We start from the raw sequence: 20,576 nt of genomic DNA on the forward strand, positions 1-20,576 counted from the left end.
CATTTCTTTTAGAATAGGACTTGTCCTGAACATTAACAGCATTAGACTGATCTGGGTGTGTTCTGGGCTGCTCCCACTCAGGAGACTTTCATTCATAATTATTTTAAGAAAAAAGTAAAAAGTGCTTTAATTTGAAAGAGGATTTTTAAGGTGTGCAATTGAGACATGAAGATTTAAACGATTAATTCCTCTGGGCTCAAACTCAAAAACACACCTTAATCTTATCAGGTAAGTATATTGGAAGGTAGCCAAAGTACAAAGTGATGGCAAGGGGCAGGTTATTGGTTAAGGCAGTTGTGGGGGTTGTGCTTTGGAGTTGTGCCGATACGAGCTGATGTCTAAGGAGTGTATAATCCCATCGAGTGTGACACTCCAAGCTAAGATTACAGCTACTTGCCCATTTCCTTCTGCAGGTAAGAGCTCTCTCATCTATTTCCCTTTAGGGAAAAAACTCTGAATGTTTTGGGCTCTATCTCTATGTTTTCTGGATACTGTTTTTATGTTGGGTTGTTGCCTGGGAGAAAGAACAGTAATTTAAAGCCATTGCTCGGTCTGATGACCTTGAGATAAGCAAAGTCTTTCAACAGATAAAACTTGCATCTGCATGGCACCTTTAACCTAGTAAAACATCAGAAGACACTTCTCAAGAGCAATTATCAAACAAAATTTGACACTGGGCCACATCAGGTGGGATGAGGATAGCTGATTTTGGTCAGCTTGGTCAGGAAGATGGGTTTAAGGAGGGTCTTTGAGGAGGAAAGAGGCAGAGAGATTCTGGGAGGGAATTCCAGAGCTCAGGACCTCGGCACTTGGTGGACTGACTGAAATTAAAATCTACGTTTTACACTTTGGGAATCAGCGGATTAATGTGAAAGGTGTTGAAATGATCTTTTCTCCCCTCTTAAATGAAGACAAGGAAGATGCAGATCATTAGATTGTTCTGTGACAGTAATGTCGTACACTATTTTACTTTAAAGAAAACTTTCTGTTTTAAATAAAAACTTTATAATTTAAAAAAAATTAGTCTATCTTTTAAGAGAGAGTTAGGAAGCACACTAAGGAATGACAGAAACATGGGACTGGAGTGGATGGTTCCAGTGCAGCAAGCTGCAACACGGGTAGCACAATGGTTCGGACTGTTGCTTCACAGCGCCAGGGACCTGGGTTCGATTCCCGGCTTGATCACTGTCTTTGTGGAGTCTGCATGTTCTCCCAGTAGGTTTCCTCCGGGTGCTCTGGTTTCCTCCCACAAATCCCGAAAGACGTGCTTCTAAGGTGAATTGGACATTCTGAATTCTCCCACAGTGTACCCGAACAGGCATCAGAGTGTGATGACGAGGGGATTTTCACAGTAACTTAATTGCAGTGTTAATGTAAGCCTACTTGTGACACTAATAATAAAGATTATTATTAGTACTTACTTGATGAGCTGGAATATTCTCCACTGTGCGCACAGGTCTATAGAATAACATAGAGTCTAAAGCACTCAAACAGTCCTCTCAGTCCAACAGATTTATGCCAGCCTCTTCCCCATCACTTTTTTTTTGCAAATTTAAAGTGCCCAATGCTTTTTTTCCAATTAAGGGGTGATTTAGCGTGGCCAATCTACCTACCCAGTACATCTTTGGGTTGTGTGGGTGAGATCCACGCAGACACAGGGTGAATGTGCAAACTCCGCTGATGTACTATCAATTACGACGAGACGAGAGTAGAGAGTAATCGAGGCTTTATTAAGCAGAGATGTGTTGCCTCCTGCAGCTGCCACCAGAAATGGGAGCAGCTTGGTGTGCACACACATTTATACTCCGCCTACTGGGCGAAGCTAGCAGGCAGGGATCTACCCCCGTACCTGTAGTACAGGAGCCTTACCGTGTTAGCTCTAATACGCATATTATGCAAACAGTGGTGACTACCACATCCGCACAAACAGTGACCCAGGGCTGGGATCCGAACCCAGGTCCTCAGTGCCGTAGGCAGCAGTGCTAACCACTGGACCAGTGTTCCGCCCGTGTTTCTTTGTTTAAAAGACTTGGTTGACTAGATAGAGAGGATGTAAATCCTCTGGTGGGGAGCGTGGAACAAGGGGGCATCATCTTTAAATTAGAGTAAGGCCATTCCGGAATGATGTCAGGAAGCAAGTCTTCACACACAGGGTAGTTGGAATCGGGAACTCTCTCCCCAAAAGGCTGTGGAGACCGGGGTCAAATGAAAATGCCAAAACTATGATTTGGAACCAAGGTAAGGTGAGTGAGTTGAGATGCAGGTCAGTCATGATCTAATTGGTGGTACAGGCTCAAGGGGCTGAATGGCCTCCTCCAGTTCCTATCAAAATTCCACCATCGGACCAGGATTTTATGGGGTTCAATCATTCACTTATGAGCCTCATTTGGCCTCGGGGGCAGGTGGGCTGCCATCTTCCTCGCTGTTGGTGAGGTGCGAGCTGGGCGAGGCTGGTGAGGTGGTGCTGGGAAGGTGCCAGGCATGCCACTCCCCGATTTTACGGCCCCTGGGAGCCCCGCTATTTGGCAAAGCAGGTAGGCCTCCAGTTCAGTCCTTTGAATCGAGGATGCAGTCGGATTGGCAGTCGCACCTCACAATAAGCTTTACTGCCTTCAGCAAAATAGGGAGCAAACGTCAGCCAGGTTTCTTGCTTCTGTTTGCTATCACAGGAACATGGGAACATAGGGACTAAGGAGCATGAGCAGGCCATTCAGCACTTTGAGAATGCTGTGCCATTTGGTACGATCATGGCTGTGAGGTCTCAAATCTACCTTGCTGTCTTTCTCCCATAACCCATGACTCCCTCGTCCATCAAGGATCTATCTACTCAACCTTGAATACATTCAGTGGCCTATTGGAGAATGTAAGAATGTGAAAGTCGATTGAGAATAGGATTAAGTTGACTGTGATGGCTTCTCCCCCTCCTTCATCAAATACTCTACCGACAGGACTAGTGGCCACTTGGCAGGGCACTGAAGAGTAACTGTTGCCATGGTGATATACCTCATTGCCAGTAGGTCAAACAAACCTCATTGAATGGTGGAAAAGACTTGAGGGGCTGACTGCTCTTGTTCCTATGTTCCTCAAAAATACATCAGCCACTCAGCAAAAGTGTTTCAAAAGTGTTCAGAAATGTGCCATTAAAGGAGAAAGAAACTTTGGAAATGCTTCCAGTGAATGTTAAGATGGACAAGCCCCTTGTGATCTCTCCTCTTTCTCAAACAGTACACAAACCAAATGCACTTTAAAAACTCCGACAGAGCCCTTGTTAATCATTTATCTGTTCGGCATGATAATGGATTGGATACTTTTGATTGCCACTAACTTGCACTGTTTCCTCAAGCAACAATTGGAGGCAGTAAAATGAATGAACAACTTAACACAACACCTTGAACATGTCTGAAAGGGGTTTGTCACATTGCAGTAGGTCAGCAGGCAGAGAGGAGCATTGACTGAAGCTGGGGTGGATTCTGACAGGCGGCTGGATCTGTGTGTGGGGGAGGGGGAGGGTGGCATCAAGGGAGAGTGGCAAGGTTATATGTTATTTTCACAAAATTTTAACTTTGGAGCCTTATTTTAATAAGGAAGTTCAGACTCCTGCCCGAACCCAGGACCTGCAGACTGACCACTGGGAGTGGGATTTCAAATGGCCACCAATGACTCAGTTAAAGATCCTGGCATTAATGTAGGGTTGAAAGGCTGCATGGTAGCACAGTGGCTAGCACTGCTGCCTCACGGCGCCGAGGTCGTAGGTTCGATCTCGGCTCTGGGTCGCTGCCCGTGTGGAGTTTGCACATTCTCCCCGTGTTTACATTGGTTTCACCCCCACAGCCCAAAAGATATGCAGGTGAGGTGGATTGGCCATGCTAAATTGCCCCTTAATTTATTTTAAGAAATGTAGGGTCGAAAGTCGGAAGTGATTGTAGGTGGGGGGGGGGGGGGGGGGGGGGGGGGGGGAGAGAGAGAGACAGAATCAGTGGGCTGTGCTTGTGAAGTTCAGAGGAAGCTCTCCTGCTCCCTCCCAGGAAAAATTAAATGTAAAAAATGTGAAAAGTGAAAGTCGCCATAGTCCACGAGGCGGCATTCCCATTTTGAGAGAGAACTGGCTGGTGGTGATTTAACCTGAGGATCACCATACCTCAGGGAAGGGGTAAGATTGAGAAGGCTGGGCCTTCATGAATAACCTCAGCCGGTACAGGAATTGAATCTGCATTGTTGGTGTCGCTCTCTATCACGAACCCCCAGCCATCTAGCCAAATGAGTTGACTGACCCCTTAAGAATGTAAAACCTACCTTGTCCATTTGGGATGGGTGTCGTTGCCTCCTGCAGTTCATTATTAATCTCAACTGGCCCATGGAGAGAAGCCAGTGGATAGGTCAATTTAAATGCCGCCAGGGCAGCACGGTGTGGCGCAGTGGTAGCACTGCAGTCTCACGGCGCCGAGGTCCCAGGTTCGATCCCGGCTCTAGGTCACTGTCCATATGGAGTTTGCACATTCTCCCCGTGTCTGCGTGGGTTTCGTCCCCACAACCCAAAGATGTGCAGGGTAGGTGGATTGAACACACTAACTTACTCCTTAATTGGAAAAAAGGATTGGGTACTCTAAATTATTAAAAATTTAAATGCCGGCATCGTTTTTTTATTGGAATTGGACTTACAACCCTACCGTCACCACCCCTCGAACACCCTCCAGTCCCCAGGTTTGAAGGCGGTTTCTTCAGGTGAGATACACACCAAGGTCGAGGGATATAGGAAAGGAATTTCAGAGGGGAGGACTGGTGGTGGCTGTGCCAGCAGTGCTGAAGTAGAGAAAGGAAACACGACACAGTGTGTCAACATTAGAAGTGTGCGGAGTTTGAGCACAAAGTCAGAAGGGCCACTCTGGGGGGACCATAGAATCGTGGAATGGCACAGCACAGAGAGGCCAGTCAGCCTATCATGTCTGTGTTAACTCTAACTGGTGACTCGCTGAAAGAGTTCTTCAACTGATCCCACTCCTCTGACCTCCCCCTTTGGCTCCTGAAATTTTACCTTCACCTAAAAGTTACAACTGAATCGCTTTCCAAGACCCTTTTAGATGGTGCATTTCAAATCATCACAACTCATGTCAGTCATAATATACACACAAGTATATGATGGTGCACAGACAGACACTGACTGACACACAGAACGACCAATCAACACACAGAACACAGCAGCCAATTACCAGACAGGACACGGCCACTATAAAGCCAGAGGGCTCTCGTTTTCCCGCTCTCTCAGGATGCAGCCTCTGAGACAGCCAGAGCCCGTGATCAGTGACACAAACATCTACCATGTGCTGATAGTATATTCTGGTCTGGTTAGCCTCAGGTTACAAACTCAACATGAGCAAAAGCGAGATCTTCCCGGTACACCCACAAGTAGGTGGGCAGCACTAAAGGGGCTGCCATTTAAACAAGCCCGACACAAATTCCGCTACCTGGGGATCCAAATAGCCCATGACTGGAAAGGGATCCACATATGAAACCTCACCAGTCTGACGGAGGAAGTAAAAAAGGACCTGTAAAGATGGAACACACCCACACTCCCTCGCGGGGAGAGTCCAGTCGATCAAAATGAACGTACTGCCCAGGTTCCTCTTCCTGTTTAGATCCATCCCGATCTACATCCCCAAGGCCTTTTTCAAAGCGCTGGATAAAGTAATCATGGCGTTCGTGTGGGGGGGGGGGGGGGGGGGGGGGGATGCTAGGATCCCAAAGAAGGTCCTACAAAAAACAAAATCCGGGGGGGGGCTAGCCCTCCCAAACCTACAATTCTACCACTGGGCGGCGACAGCCCAGCGAATAAGGGGATGGACCAAGGAGCCAGAGGCCGAGTGGGTGCGTGTGGAGGAGGCCTCCTGCAGGGGGACGTCCCTCCGGGCCCTCGCCACGGCAGCACTCCCATCCCCACCCAAAAAACACTCCAGCAGCCCGGTGGTGATAGCCACCCTCCAGACCTGGAACCAACTGCGGCAGCAATTTGGCCTGACCAAAATGTCGGACAAAGCTCCCATCTGCAACAACCATAGATTCACACCAGCACTGACTGACGCCACCTTCAAAAGGTGGGGGCAGGATGGAGGGACACTGACAGTCAGGGACCTATACACGGACGGCAGGATTGCAACACTGGACGAACTGACAGAGAAATTCCAGCTAGCCAGGGGGAATGAGCTAAGGTATCTGCAGCTTTAAAACTTCCTACGAAAGGAGACAAGGATGTACCCACAACCTCCACGACAGACACTACTGGAAGAACTACTGGACGCAAGCATACTAGACAAGGGAAACTGTAGTGACATGTATGACCGACTGACAGAAAGGGCCGACACCGTACTGGACGCAACAAGAAAGAAATGGGAGGAGGATCTGGAATTGAGATAGGGTGGGGACTCTGGAGTGAAGCACTGCATAGGGTCAACTCCACCACCACGTGCGCAAGGCTCAGCCTGACGCAACTAAAAGTGGTACATAGAGCCCACTTAACAAGAAACCGTATGAGTAGGTTCTTCCCGGAGGTGGAGATGTGAACGGTGCCAAAGAGGCCCGGCCAACCACGCCCACATGTTCTGGTCTTGCCCCAGACTTGTGGAGTACTGGACAGCCTTCTTTGAGGCAATGTCCAAAGTGGTGGGGGTGAGGGTGGAGCCATGCCCGAAAGTGGCGGTCTTCGGGGTCTCGGACCAGCCAGATCTATTCCTGGGGAGGAGGGCGGACGCCCTTGCCTTTGCCTCCCTGATCGCCCGCCGTAGAATCCTGTTTGGCTGGCGGTCAGCAGCACCACCCAGAGCTGCAGACTGGCTGTCCGACCTCTCGGAATCTCTGCAAATGGAGAAAATCAAATTCGCCATCCGAGGGTCAGACGACGGCTTCCACAGAACATGGGAGCCATTCACGCGACTGTTCCGGGACCTGTTTGTGGCCAACGAACAAGAGGAAGAATGGCCAGGTAGCCAAGAATCAGGGGAAAGTAGCCAAGAATCAGGGGAAAGTAGCCAAGGCATGAAAGAGAGAGACAGACCGGGAGGGTGGGGTGGTGGGGGGGGAGACAGAAAGAAAGTTGAACCATGGGGGGGGAGACAGTTGAGGGGGGGGAGGGGGTGGAGACGGCAAAACCTGAGGAAAGAAAGGTGAACCACGGGGGGGGGGGGGGGGAATTGGGGGGGGGGGGGAGGGGGGGGAGACAGCTAAACCTGAGGAAAGAAAGGCGAACCATGGAGGGGAGGGGGAACAAGAAAAGAGAACCAGCGAGGTGGGGGGGGGGGGGGGGGGCAGGGAAACGGGAGCTGGAAGGAAGGTACGGGATACCAAAACGTGCATGACATCTCCAGGAGCGGGGAACGAGGAAAATAAAGATGGAGGACGGGAGGAGCAGCAGAAGTGGAGGCGAGCGCAGGATGGCAGCGAGATCCGTCCGGGAGAAGCAGGCGACAACAACACGAAACACAGCCAAGTATCGGCACCCAAATGTATATTTGCCTCCCCAATCCCGCCCCCCCCCCCCCTCCCCACCCTCGCAAACAGTCGCCTACTTACGTGGTGTAAATAATTTTGCCAGGTGTACAGAGCTGCCGCTGTCGAGCTGGTGCACAATACCCTACCAGTTATCCTATTTCATATTTTATTGTATTTTTTGTTCCATTTCCTTCTCCTTGGTATGTTGGGAGTGCCCTTCTCTTCTAGATACGTGTATATATATATATATATATGTTTCTTATCCTGTGTACATAACGGTAATTATGCCTTGTTCAAAAACCCAATAAAAAACATTTATATAAAAAAAGGTTAGCCTCAGGTCTCCAGTCAACCTAACATAGTGTCGACTCACAGTGCAAGTATGTTTAACAGCTCATTTGGACTGTGGGAGGAAACCGGAGCACCCGGAGGAAACCCACGCACGCACGAGGAGAACGTGCAGACTCCGCACAGACAGTCACCCGAGGTTGGAATTGAACCCGGGGCCTTGGTGCTGTGAGGCAGCAGTGCTAACCACTGTTTCACCGTGCCCCTTGCCCTGACAGTGTCACCCCTCCCTATCTGCCATCTGCTTCAGCACTACAACCTTCCGGAATCTTTGACCCCTCCCATTCTGGCCTCTTGAACACCACTATTTTAATTGCTCCACCATCGGGTGCCATGCTTTCAGCTACCTAGGCCCCAAACTCTGGAAATTCCTCCCTATGCATCTTTGTCTCTCCAGCTTTCTTCCCTCTTTTACAATGTTCATTAAAACTGACCTCTTTGACAAAGGTTATGGTCATCTTCTCTAATATGTCTTTAAGTGGTTTAGTTAGAAATCTTATTTGATAATACTATTGCAAATTGTCTTGTTACTCTTTTCGGAATGTGAAGGGTTAAATTTAAGCATTAATCTCTTTCTAAAATTTCATCTGGCTTGCATTTTGAATTTTGGTATAATTTACTATTAAAGTTAAGTTTCTTTCAGCCTTCGTCAGGGATAAACAAGCGCCCTACAGCAGAAGCCAATTAGTTAATCAATTAGTTAGTCAGTTAGTCAATTAGTTTGCTAACTTGAACTAGTTTCTCCAACCCACAGTGCTGACTCAGCCCTGTAGGATTTCGGCTCATATCAATAGAGGTGGCCTTGCTGGGCACCAATGTATGCCAGCAAAAAAAACCTGGCAGCTCATTACTGAGTGCAGCTTTGTCACAAGGTCTGAACTTGGGAATTGGTGAGTCGAGAAATCCGCAGCTGGGAGGCTGGAGAATCCCACCTAGAATTAATCAATAAGATTACTGGGCTAATGGCAAGATTCTTGGTAGTGTAGATGAACAGAGAGATCTCGGCATCCAGGTACATAAATCCCTGAAAGTTGCCACCCAGGTTAATAGGGCTGTTAAGAAGGCATATGGTGTGCTAGCCTTTATCAGTAGGGGGATTGAGTTTCGGAGCCACGAGGTCATGCTGCAGCTGTACAAAACTCTGGTGCGGCCGCACCTGGAGTACTGCGTGCAGTTCTGGTCACCACATTATAGGAAGGATATGGAAGCTTTGGAAAGGGTTCAGAGGAGATTTACTAGGATGTTGCCTGGTATGGAGGGAAGGTCTTACGAGGAAAGGCTCAGGGACTTGAGGTTGTTTTCGTTAGAGAGGAGAAGGCTGAGAGATGACTTAATAGAGACATATAAGATAGTCAGAGGGTTAGATAGGGTGGACAGTGAGAGTATTTTTCCTCGGATGGTGATGACCAACACGAGGGGACATAGCTTTAAATTGAGGGGTGGTAGATATAGGACAGATGTCAGAGGCAGTTTCTTTGCTCAGAGAGTAGTAGGGGTGTGGAACGCCCTGCCTGCAACAGTAGTAGACTCGCCAAATTTAAGGGCATTTAAGTGGTCACTGGACAGACATATGGATGAAAATGGAATAGTGTAGGTCAGATAGGCTTCAGATGGTTTCACGGGTCGGCGCGACATCGAGGGCCGAAGGGCCCGTACTGCGCTGTAATGTTCTATGTTCTACGTTCTAAGATCGTGGCAGAGGAACCTCCAGATGACAACAATCATAACAATTTCACAATGCAGTTTGAAGGGGTGACATGTGGGTCTAAGACAAGTGTTTTAAACCTGAATAAGGTAATGATAAGGGTCCGAAAGCAGAGCAGGCTAATGTGAACTGGGAAACTAGTTTAAAAGGTATCACAGTTGTTATGCGCCAGGGTTTAGAGAACCCCAAAGTGTATCATGGAGTTCACCTGTGTTGCACGTTTTACTATGGGCGTAAAACGCGTTTATTGGAGTGTATTAACACGCCTCCGAGTTCGACGTGTGCTTAACACTACTAGGCTCTGTTGTATGTAATTATTTAGCTCTGGAGTCGCCAGTTGCCGTATAGACAACGTCACAAGTATTCCAAGGTCAAGTTCAAAGTAATAAAGACGATACACCGATTAGTAAAGTTCAAACGATCAATATTTATTATACAGTTATAATAAATACTCATGCACACACTAAGAGACTAAGCTATAACTAAACTTAAGTGAACAGAATACTTATCTAACAGGAACAGGCAAGGTCAGAGAACGAGGCCTTCGTCCTGGTCTTGTACTGCAGCCTTCAGCAAGCGTTCTGGTACTTGGGAGTCTAGTGGGCTTGGATCGCGTAGCGAGCGTTGAACTTACGGTTTCGGCGGCTGGTGCTCAACGGCTGGAGTCAGGATGCAAGATGTCAGTCAGAGCCGGAGCACGAGTTTAACAGACCGGGCTCTGTGGGGAATTTGCTTTTATACCCCTCTCTAATGTCCTTGCCCCCTTCTAGGCGGGCTCTACCTTTCGGTACCGATTGGAGCGTTTCCAAACGGCTACCTTCGAAATCCTCCAATGCGGGGGCTTCCCTCGATGTTGGGGGGTGGTTTCGATATTCTTTACTCTGGTGCCATCTTGTTTGCACAACCAATTAAGTGTTACATTGAGATGGAAATGTTGCCATTGTGTGTGCCTGGATCTGGGCTGCCTCATCAGAATGTTAAGCGCTTTGCCATTAACACCTTTGGCTTGGAGATCTTGCACCTGGCCAGAAAACTGGTTTGCTGCTTGCAAAATGCTAATTAGTTGAGAGCAGGCTGTCTGTTCTCACTAAACAGGCTTTTCCTTCTGTCTTCCATTTTAGTTTGGCTCAGTGTCCATTTTGCGTGGCCAGCATGGCTACACCTGACCCACAACTTTTAATAGATTGTGGTATGGGGAGCACACGACCCACTCTACAGGTGTGGTACAGCAGAAATGGAAAAGTATTTTTTAAAGCAAAACAATGTTTATTCTATAAACTCAAGTTAACCTTTTTAAAACATACAGTGAACATCTTATCACCCATTAATTCAAATACAACCCCCAAAGACTACAACACTAAGTAATCCTTTAAGCTTTCTTTTTAACATCCATATGACTTATAAACAAAATCTTTAACAGAAGCACACCAGGTTAAAGTCACTACTGAAAACATTTATAATTCTGAATTCACCAAATGATCAAGAGATAGTATTTTGATGGCAGAGAGAACAGCAGTACACCTGTTTGGTCTGGCTTCAGCTCCAACACTGAAAACTAAAATGAAACTAAAACACACCCTGCAGTAAACAGTCTAAAACGAAAGTAAAAAGCTGACAGACAGCCCAGCTTCACCCACTCTCTGACATCAGTGCAGTAGTAAACACCCATTTCTTAAAGGTACTCTCACCTCAGATATTTATATACACACCCATTTATAAACACCCATTTCGTAAAGATACTCTCACATGACACAGTAAAGATGCAGTGGCAGACCTGTAAGGAGATAGTTAATAACTCTCCATAAAGATTTATCACAGTAAGAGAGAAAGAAAGACTCTTTGAGAAGGATGCATCATCCTTGACTGAATTAATAAGGTAATGATTATAATAACGTGAAAGGAATACTGCACAAATCTGCAACGATCAGTTATAGGTCAGAGGATTGGTCAGATTTTAAGAACCAACAAAAAATGACTTTTTAAAAAATGAAGAGGGAGAAAGTTGAGGGAAAGGCAGCCAGTAATATAAAACAGATAATGAGAGTTTCGACAAGTAGTTGAATAGGAAAAGAGCAACTAAAACTAGTCCTCTAGAAGTGAGCCTAGAGAATTGATAATGGAACAACATGAAATCGTGGAGGTGTTGAACAGGTATTTTGTGTCTGTCTTCACTGTGGAAAACTTCCTAAAGATGCTTCAAAATCAAAAGGTGTACAGGAGGGAGGAACTTGAAACAATCACCATCACCAGGGATGGTGATTTGCAAAAGGAATTTGATAAGGAGCCACATGAAAGATTATTGCAAAAGGTAAGAGAATATGGTGTAGGGTTAACTTGGATCCCAGTTAGTTAGCTAACAGAAAGCAGAGAGTAGGGATAAATGGTCTTTTTGCATTGTCAAGCCGTAACTTGCGGGATAGATAGATAGAGAAATACAGCGCAGAACAGGCCCTTCGGCCCACGATGTTGCGCCGAACTTTTGTCCTAGGTTAATCATAGAATTTTGGACAATTTTTCATGGCCAATCCACCCAACCTGCACATCTTTGGACTGTGGGAGGAAACCGGAGTACCCGGAGGAAACCCACGCAGTCACGGGGAGGATGTGCAGACTCCACACAGACAGTGACCCAAGTCGAAATCGAACTTGGGACCCTGGAGCTGTGAAGCAATTGTGCTATCCACAATGCTACCGTGCTGCCCTTAAGAAGTTAACCTACACTCCATTATTCTACCCTAATCCAAGTACCTATCCAATAGCCGCTTGAAGGTCCATAAATTTTCCGACTCAACTACTACCACAGGCAGTGCATTCCATGCCCCCACTACTCTCTGGGTAAAGAACCTACCTCTGACATCCCCTCTATATCTTCCACCATTTATCTTAAATTTATGTCCCCTTGTAATGGTGTGTTCCACCCGGGGAAAAAGTCTCTGACTGTCTACTCTATCTATTCCCCTGATCATCTTATAAACCTCTATCAAGTCGCCCCTCATCCTTCTCCGTTCTAATGAGAAAAGGCCTAGCACCCTCAACCTTTCCTCGTATGACCTACTCTCCATTCCAGGCAACATCCTGGTAAATCTCCTTTGCACCTTTTCCAAAGCTTCCACATCCTTCCTAAAATGAGGTGACCAGAACTGCACACAGTACTCCAAATGTGGCCTGACCAAGGTTTTGTACAGCTGCATCATCACCTCACGGCTCTTAAATTCAATCCCTCTGCTAATGAACGCTAGCACACCATAGGCCTTCTTCACAGCTCTATCCACTTGAGTGGCAACTTTCAAAGAACTATGAACATAGACCCCAAGATCTCTCTGCTCCTCCACATTGCCAAGAACCCTACCATTAACCCTGTATTCCGCATTCAGATTTGTCCTTCCAAAATGGACAACCTCACACTTGTCAGGGTTAAACTCCATCTGCCACTTCTCAGCCCAGCTCTGCATTCTATCTATGTCTCTTTGAAGCCGACAACAGCCCTCCTCACTATCCACAACTCCACCAATCTTCGTATCATCTGCAAATTTACTGACCCACCCTTCAACTCCCTCATCCAAGTCGTTAATGAAAATCACAAACAGCAGAGGACCCAGAACTGATCCCTGCGGTACGCCACTGATAACTGGGCTCCAGGCTGAATATTTGCCATCCACCACAACTCTTTGTCTTCTATCGGTTAGCCAGTTTGTTATCCAACTGGCCAAATTTCCCACTATCCCATGCCTCCTTACTTTCTGCATAAGCCTACCATGGGGAACCTTATCAAATGCCTTACTAAAATCCATGTACACTACATCCACTGCTTTACCTTCATCCACATGCTTGGTCACCTCCTCAAAGAATTCAATAAGACTTGTAAGGCAAGACCTACCCCTCACAAATCCGTGCTGACTATCCCTAATCAAGCAATGCCTTTCCAGATGCTCAGAAATCCTATCCCTCAGTACCCTTTCCATTACTTTGCCTACCACCGAAGTAAGACTAACTGGCCTGTAATTCCCAGGGTTATCCCTATTCCCTTTTTTGAACAGGGGCACGACATTCGCCACTCTCCAATCCTCTGGTACCACCCCTGTTGACAGCGAGGACGAAAAGATCATTGCCAACGGCTCTGCAATTTCATTTCTTGCTTCCCATAGAATCCTTGGATATATCCCGTCAGGCCTGGGGGACTTGTCTATCCTCAAGTTTTTCAAAACGCGCAACACATCTTCCTTCCTGACAAGTATCTCCTCAAGCTTATCAGTCTGCTTCACGCTGTCCTCTCCAACAATATGGCCCCTCTCGTTTGTAAATACTGAAGAAAAATACTTGTTCAAGACCTCTCCTATCTCTTCAGACTCAATACACAATCTCCCGCTATTGTCCTTAATCGGACCTACCCTCGCTCTAGTCATTCTCATATTTCTCACATATGTGTAAAAGGCCTTGGGGTTTTCCTTGATCCTACCCGCCAAAGATTTTTCATGCCCTCTCTTAGCTCTCCTAATCCCTTTCTTCAGTTCCCTCCTGGCTATCTTGTATCCCTCCAGCGCCCTGTCTGAACCTTGTTTCTTCAGCCTTACATAAGTCTCCTTCTTCCTCTTAACAAGACATTCAACCTCTCTTGTCAACCATGGTTCCCTCACTCGACCATCTCTTCCCTGCCTGACAGGGACATACATATCAAAGACACGCAGTACCTGTTCCTTGAACAAGTTCCACATTTCACTTGTGTCCTTCCCTGACAGCCTATGTTCCCAACTTCTGCACTTCAATTCTTGTCTGACAGCATTGTATTTACCCTTCCCCCAATTATAAACCTTGCCCTGTTGCTCGCACCTATCCCTCTCCATTACTAAAGTGAAAGTCACAGAATTGTGGTCACTACCTCCAAAATGCTCCCCCACTAACAAATCTATCACCTGCCCTGGTTCATTACCAAGTACTAAATCCAATATGGCCTCCCCTCTGGTCGGACAATCTACATACTGTGTTAGAAAAGCTTCCTGGACACACTGCACAAACACTACCCCATCCAAACTATTTGATCTAAAGAGTTTCCACTCAATGTTTGGGAAGTTGAAGTCGCCCATGACTACTACCCTGTGACTTCTGCACCTTTCCAAAATCTGTTTCCCAATCTGTTCCTCCACATCTCTGCTGCTATTGGGGGGCCTATAGAAAACTCCCAACAAGGTGACTGCTCCTTTCCTATTTCTAACTTCAACCCATATTACCTCAGTAGGCACATCCCCCTCGAACTGCCTTTCTGCAGCTGTTATACTATCTCTAATTAACAATGCCACCCCCCACCTCTTTTACCATCCTCCCTAATCTTGTTGAAACATCTATAACCAGGGACCTCCAACAACCATTTCTGCCCCTCTTCTATCCAAGTTTCTGTGATGGCCACCACATCGTAGTCCCAAGTACAGATCCATGCCTTAAGTTCACCCACCTTATTCCTGATGCTTCTTGCATTAAAGTATACACACTTCAACCCATCTCCTTGCCTGCAAGTACTCTCCTTTGTCATTGTTACCTTCCCCACTGCATCACTATGTGCTTTGGCAGCAGGGATTAGTGCTGGGGCTTCAGCTACTTATATTCTATATCCATGATTTGGATGAAGGGACTGAATGGACGGTAGCTGCATTTGCTGATGACACCAAGATAAGTAAGAAAGTAAATTGTCAAGAGGAGGTAAATAATCTGCATTGGGATTTAGATAGAATAGAGTAGAATTCTTACAGTGCAGAAGGAGGTCATTCACCCATCTGGTCTGCACCAACCCTCTGAAAGAACACCCTACCTAGGACCACTCCCCACCCTATTCCCCGTAACTCCACCTAACTTGCACATCTTTGGACTCTAGGGCAATTTCGGGTGGCCAATCCACCTAACCTGCACATCTTTGCATTGTGGGAGGAAACCCACTCAGACATGAGGAGAATGGTGGGTTGGCTATGCTAAATTGCCCTTTAGGTTGAGTGGGGTTAGGGCCTAGGGTGTGTGCTCTTTTGGAGGGTCAGTGTCGACTTGGCGGGCCAAATGGCCTCCTGTCCTGTAGGGATTCTATGAATAGGGGCAGCACGGTAGCATAGTGGTTAGCACAATTGCTTCACAGCTTCAGTGTCCCCGGCTTGGGTCACTGTCTGTGCAGAGTCTGCACATCCTCCACGTGTGTGCGTGGGTTTCCTCCGGGTGCTCCGGTTTCCTCCCACAGTCCAAAGATGTGCAGGTTAGGTGGATTGGCCATGCTAAATTGGCCTTAATGTCTAAAATTGCCCTTCGTGTTGGGTGGGGTTACTGGATTACGGGGATAGGGTGGGGGTGTGGGATTGGGTAGTGTGCTCTTTCCAAGAGTCGCTGCAGACTCGATGGGCCGAATGGCCTCCTTCTGCACTATAAATTCTATGATAATTATCTATGATAAAAACTCCACACAGACAGTCACCTAAGGCCAAAATTGAACCCAGGCCCCTGGTGCTGAGGCAGTAGTGCTAACGACTGTGCCACTGTTAAGCGAGTTGGCAAAGAATTGGCAGATGGAGTCGAATGTGGTGAAATTGTGGCTTTGTCCACCTCGCAGGAAGAATAGAAAAAATAGCACATGAATAAAATGGAGAGAGATTACAGCACTTGATGGTATAGAGGGATCTAATTTTCCAGGCACATGAGTCGCAAAACGTTAGTATGCAGTTATTGATTAAGCAGGCAAATGGAATGTTGCTCTTATTGCAGAGGGAATGGAATATAAAAGCAGAGAGGTTTTACTGCAGCTGTACAGGGCTTTGGTGAGACCACAGCTGGAATACTGAGCACAGTTTTGGACTCCTTACTTGAAAAAAAAGATACACAGCAGAATTTTACAGTCCATCCCTGCAGCAGGATCTTCGTTAGCTTGCTGCATTTTACAGCCTCCAACCCACAACAACCCCCCTCCAAACCCCACCCGCTGTGATGGGGCTGTAAAAATCTGCCAATAATTCCATGAGAAGTAGTACAGAGAAAGTTCACTCAACTCACTCCTGGGATCCAAGGACTTATCCTATGAAGAAAGATTGCACAGATTGGGTCTCTACCCATTGGAGTTTAGAAGAATGAGAGATGATCTTTTAAAAATCAGTGAGATCCTGACTGGATCTGGCTGGGTGGATGCAGAGGAAGTTTCCACTTGCGGGGGAGTCTAGAAGGGGGTGTAGTTTAAGAGGTCTCCCTTTTAAGACAGAGATGAGAAGAAATGTTTTCTCTCAGAGGGTGGTTAGTCTGTGGAATTCTCTTCCCCAGAGAGCATTGAAGGCTCGGCCATTGAAAACATTCAAGGCTGATGTGGAGATGCCGGCGTTGGACTGGGGTGAGCACAGTAAGAAGTCTTACAACACCAGGTTAAAGTCCAACATGCTTGTTACAAACACTAGCTTTCGGAGCACTGCTCCTTCCTCAGGTGAATGAAGAGGTATGTTCCAGAAACATATATACTGTATAGACAAATTTGAAGATGCCAGACAATGCTTAGAATGCGAGTTGAGTTTGGTCCCCATGGCTGTTCTGTGCGTCTGGATGAAGAACTTGTTGTCGAAGGTGAAGACGTTGTGATCCAGAATGAAATCATCAGGCAGGAATGTTCCCTTCCAGTCAGGGAACACTTCAGCAGTCAAGGGCATTCAGCCTCTGATCTCCGGGTAAGTGTTCTCCAAGGCAGCCTTCAGGATGCACGACAACGCAGAATCGCCGAGCAGAAACTTATAGCCAAGTTCCACACACGAGTGCGGCCTCAACCGGGACCTGGGATTCATGTCGCATTACATTCATCCCCCACCATCTGGCCTGGGCTTGCAAAATCCTACCAACTATCCTGGCTTGAGAAAATTCATACCTCTTTAACCTGGGGTTACCCCTATCTCTGGATCTGTAACGACTTAATCACCTGCTAATGCTCGCATTCTAAGCATTGTCTGGCATCTTTGAGTTTGTCTATATAGATGTTTCTGGAACATACCTCTTCATTCATCTGAGGAAGGAGCAGTGCTCTGAAAGCTAGTGTTTGAAACAAACATGTTGGACTTTAACCTGGTGTTCTGAGACTTCTTACTGTATTGAAGGCTGAGTTAGACAGATTTTCGATGGACAAGGGAATTCAAGGGTTATGTGGGCGGACAGGAAAGTGGAGTTGAGACCACACCAGATCAGCCATGGCCTTATTGAATACAGAGTAGGCTTGAAGGGCTGAATTGCCTACTCCGCTCCTAATTCTCCTCTGCACCTATAAGTACAAGTTGCTGTTTTATTCTTAATAATATAATGTGAGTGTCTGAGTTCTGGACTTTGGTGGCATAGTACTCTTTAACCTTGGGTGTACTTGGTGAGCAATGGTTAAAATCTTGCTCTGATTTTGTTGCACATTATTTAGTAAGCACAGGATAACTTTATTGTTGCTTTGCATTTCAGGAAACAACTTATAACTTCCATCAGCCCTGGGCTACCCAATGCAAATGAACTCTGTCCCATAGATGAGCCTACACCACAGCACCATGCCTCTCATCATCCACGTACTGGCCTGCGTTTTTGGCATGGGCTCATGGGTTGCCATCAATGGCCTTTGGGTGGAGCTTCCGCTTATTGTGAACGTGTTGCCTGAAGGATGGGGCTTGCCCTCTTACCTCACTGTCATCATTCAGCTGGCCAATGTGGGACCTCTGTTTGTCACTCTCATGCACAAGTTTGCACCTGGGAAGATGAAGGAGATCATTGTCATTTACATTATTATCAGCATCGGAATCATGGCCAGCTTGCTGATGATATTCTTCTGGAAGGAAACTACACTACTGACAGGCAGACCACACAGTACAGCATTTCTTACACTGGCCTTCTTCTTGTCACTCGTGGACTGTACATCTTCTGTGACCTTTCTCCCTTTCATGATGAGACTCCCGACAAAGTATATGACCACCTATTTTATTGGGGAAGGCTTGAGTGGCTTTGCCCCTGGCCTGGTGGCACTCAGCCAGGGTGTGGGGATGGTCAAGTGTGTGAATGTTTCAAAGACAATCAACATGACCGTTGATAATTTCACAGAGTGGTCGAGTATTCACCAGATTGAAACTCATTACATACCTGCCAACTTCTCCACAGAAACATTCCTAGCTTTCCTCACAGTTATGATGATTTTCTGCTTGGTGGCGTTCTTTTTCCTCACCCGTGTTCCATGGTTACCTCACGAGGAGATTAATGAAGAGCACGTGGCTGACCAAATGGTGCATGTCTCAACCACCGAATCAGAACTGAATAAACACATCTCCAAGCGACCAACAAATCAACAAAACTCCAGTCCCAATTGTCCTACAAAGTCAATAGATAAAGCAAAGCTGACAGACAAAACACAAAATGTGGCAACCAGTACATTCACTAAGTACTCCAAGCAGCAGCTTCTCTTCATTTATTTTCTCGTCGCCTGGGTGAATTCATTGACCAATGGTTTTCTACCATCAGTGCAGACGTATTCATGTTTACCCTATGGAAACCTTGCTTACCATCTGAGTGCCGCCCTGGGCTCCATGGCTAATCCTGGAGCCTGCATTATTGCTTTGATTTTACCCAAAAGGTAGGCAACCCAGAATGTTATGGATGTTGGAGATGGTGGGACTGTTGTAGTGAATCCATTCTAATGTCTTTTAAATTGCAACAGAACTGAGCTCGAGCAAGCCATGACTTGCAAATGTGGCATCCACTGCCTTGGTACATTTGGGGATCAACTTGCTGGGAAATGACTGTGTGGGAGCCACCATCTAGCATTCCTGGAAAAAACTTCTCATAGTTAGAAATGTTGGTAATTTTCAAATTATTTACTGGATACATTGCGTAAGAATTATAGCAATCTCATTGTATTACAGCAAATTTGTTTCCTCCCCCACTTCTGGGGCAATGCCAATGCGCAGCGAAGTGCAGGCTTGTGAACAAAGGCAGCCTGTTGACTGTTGTAGAATCATGAAACTTTCAAGCATAGAAGGCAGCCATTCAGCCCAGTATTATAACTGTTTTCCAGAGCAAGTCAAATCTATTGCTACTGTACTTTCCCTCACAGCACTGCAAATGGCCCCTTCAAGTTTAGTATCAGTATGCAGATCGCCCTCCAATTGTCCCAGCACAAAATTGACTGTATTTGTGTCAGTTTTATGTTGTGTAGATTTTTACTCTGGGGGGATCCAGTTATTGGATGGATGGGCACTCAAGTTCAGGCAGGCAAAGCATTGGGATTGAGCCTGCATCCAGCAGAGCGAGAGGAGCCTGTGGCATCAGGAACTGTGCAGCGAGCCAGAAGAAAGGGAATCAGAACACTGAGATACAGGTAGGCAGCTGGGCCAGCAATGACTGAGAAGCAAAAGCACGTGGACCGCCCCAAATTGGCACCTGTGTTTCTGGGTGTTGCCAAGGTTCTGATGAAGGTTCTGGTGGTGGGAGTCATCTGCCACTGCAAGTCGTAACCTGTAAGTCATTGTTTGCAAGTCCTTTTAAAAATGGGGCATATTGGTATTTTGTAGATTTTATTGAATACTCCCAGTCACTGACATTCTTCAGTTATGTTCAGTGTTAGCAAGCCACATATCCTGACCAATCAGAAGAGGCGGTCCCAAATAGGGCGAGTGGATCATTCAACAGGAAAGTAAAAGAGGTACAATTTTTAGAGCCCTTATAGTTTGTTGCAACATTATCCATCGGCGAGAATACTGAACTCAGTGCTACAAGGAGTAGTTGAGGTGAATTTGGGAGATCCATTTAAGGGAAAGTTAGTTAAGTGATTGAAGGCGAAAGAAAAAGGGAGGAGTGCTGTTAATTGAAGATGAAGAAGGGTAGGGGATGTTTGAATGGAGTATAAATGCAGGTACGAGCCAGTTGAGGTCCTTATAGAATGGGTTTCTGTTATGTAGAGTCAATGGGCTGGATTTTACAGGAATGTGTATTGCTCGGTTGCGATCGAAATGACTGCCCTCCAGAAGAAAATGGTGGTCTTAATAAGCTCAGCATGGGAATTCTCCGTCTCAGTCACAGGAAGCCC

The 20,576-nt window shown here is 46.5% G+C and overlaps 1 protein-coding gene across 1 annotated transcript in view; it reads left to right on the forward strand.

Moving 5' to 3' along the window:
- The first annotated feature begins 329 nt into the window (after nucleotides 1-329).
- slc52a3 (solute carrier family 52 member 3) overlaps nucleotides 330-20,576 on the forward strand; it is a 56,349-nt gene continuing 36,102 nt past the window's right edge. The window contains exons 1-2 of the mRNA XM_038801284.1: nucleotides 330-413; nucleotides 17,972-19,124. Of these exons, the coding sequence (XP_038657212.1) occupies nucleotides 18,034-19,124 (1,091 nt within the window). The 5' untranslated portion in view covers nucleotides 330-413; nucleotides 17,972-18,033. The remainder of the gene's footprint in view (nucleotides 414-17,971; nucleotides 19,125-20,576) is intronic.

Source organism: Scyliorhinus canicula, chromosome 7, assembly GCF_902713615.1.
Source record: "Scyliorhinus canicula chromosome 7, sScyCan1.1, whole genome shotgun sequence".
Taxonomy (NCBI): Eukaryota; Metazoa; Chordata; class Chondrichthyes; order Carcharhiniformes; family Scyliorhinidae; genus Scyliorhinus; species Scyliorhinus canicula.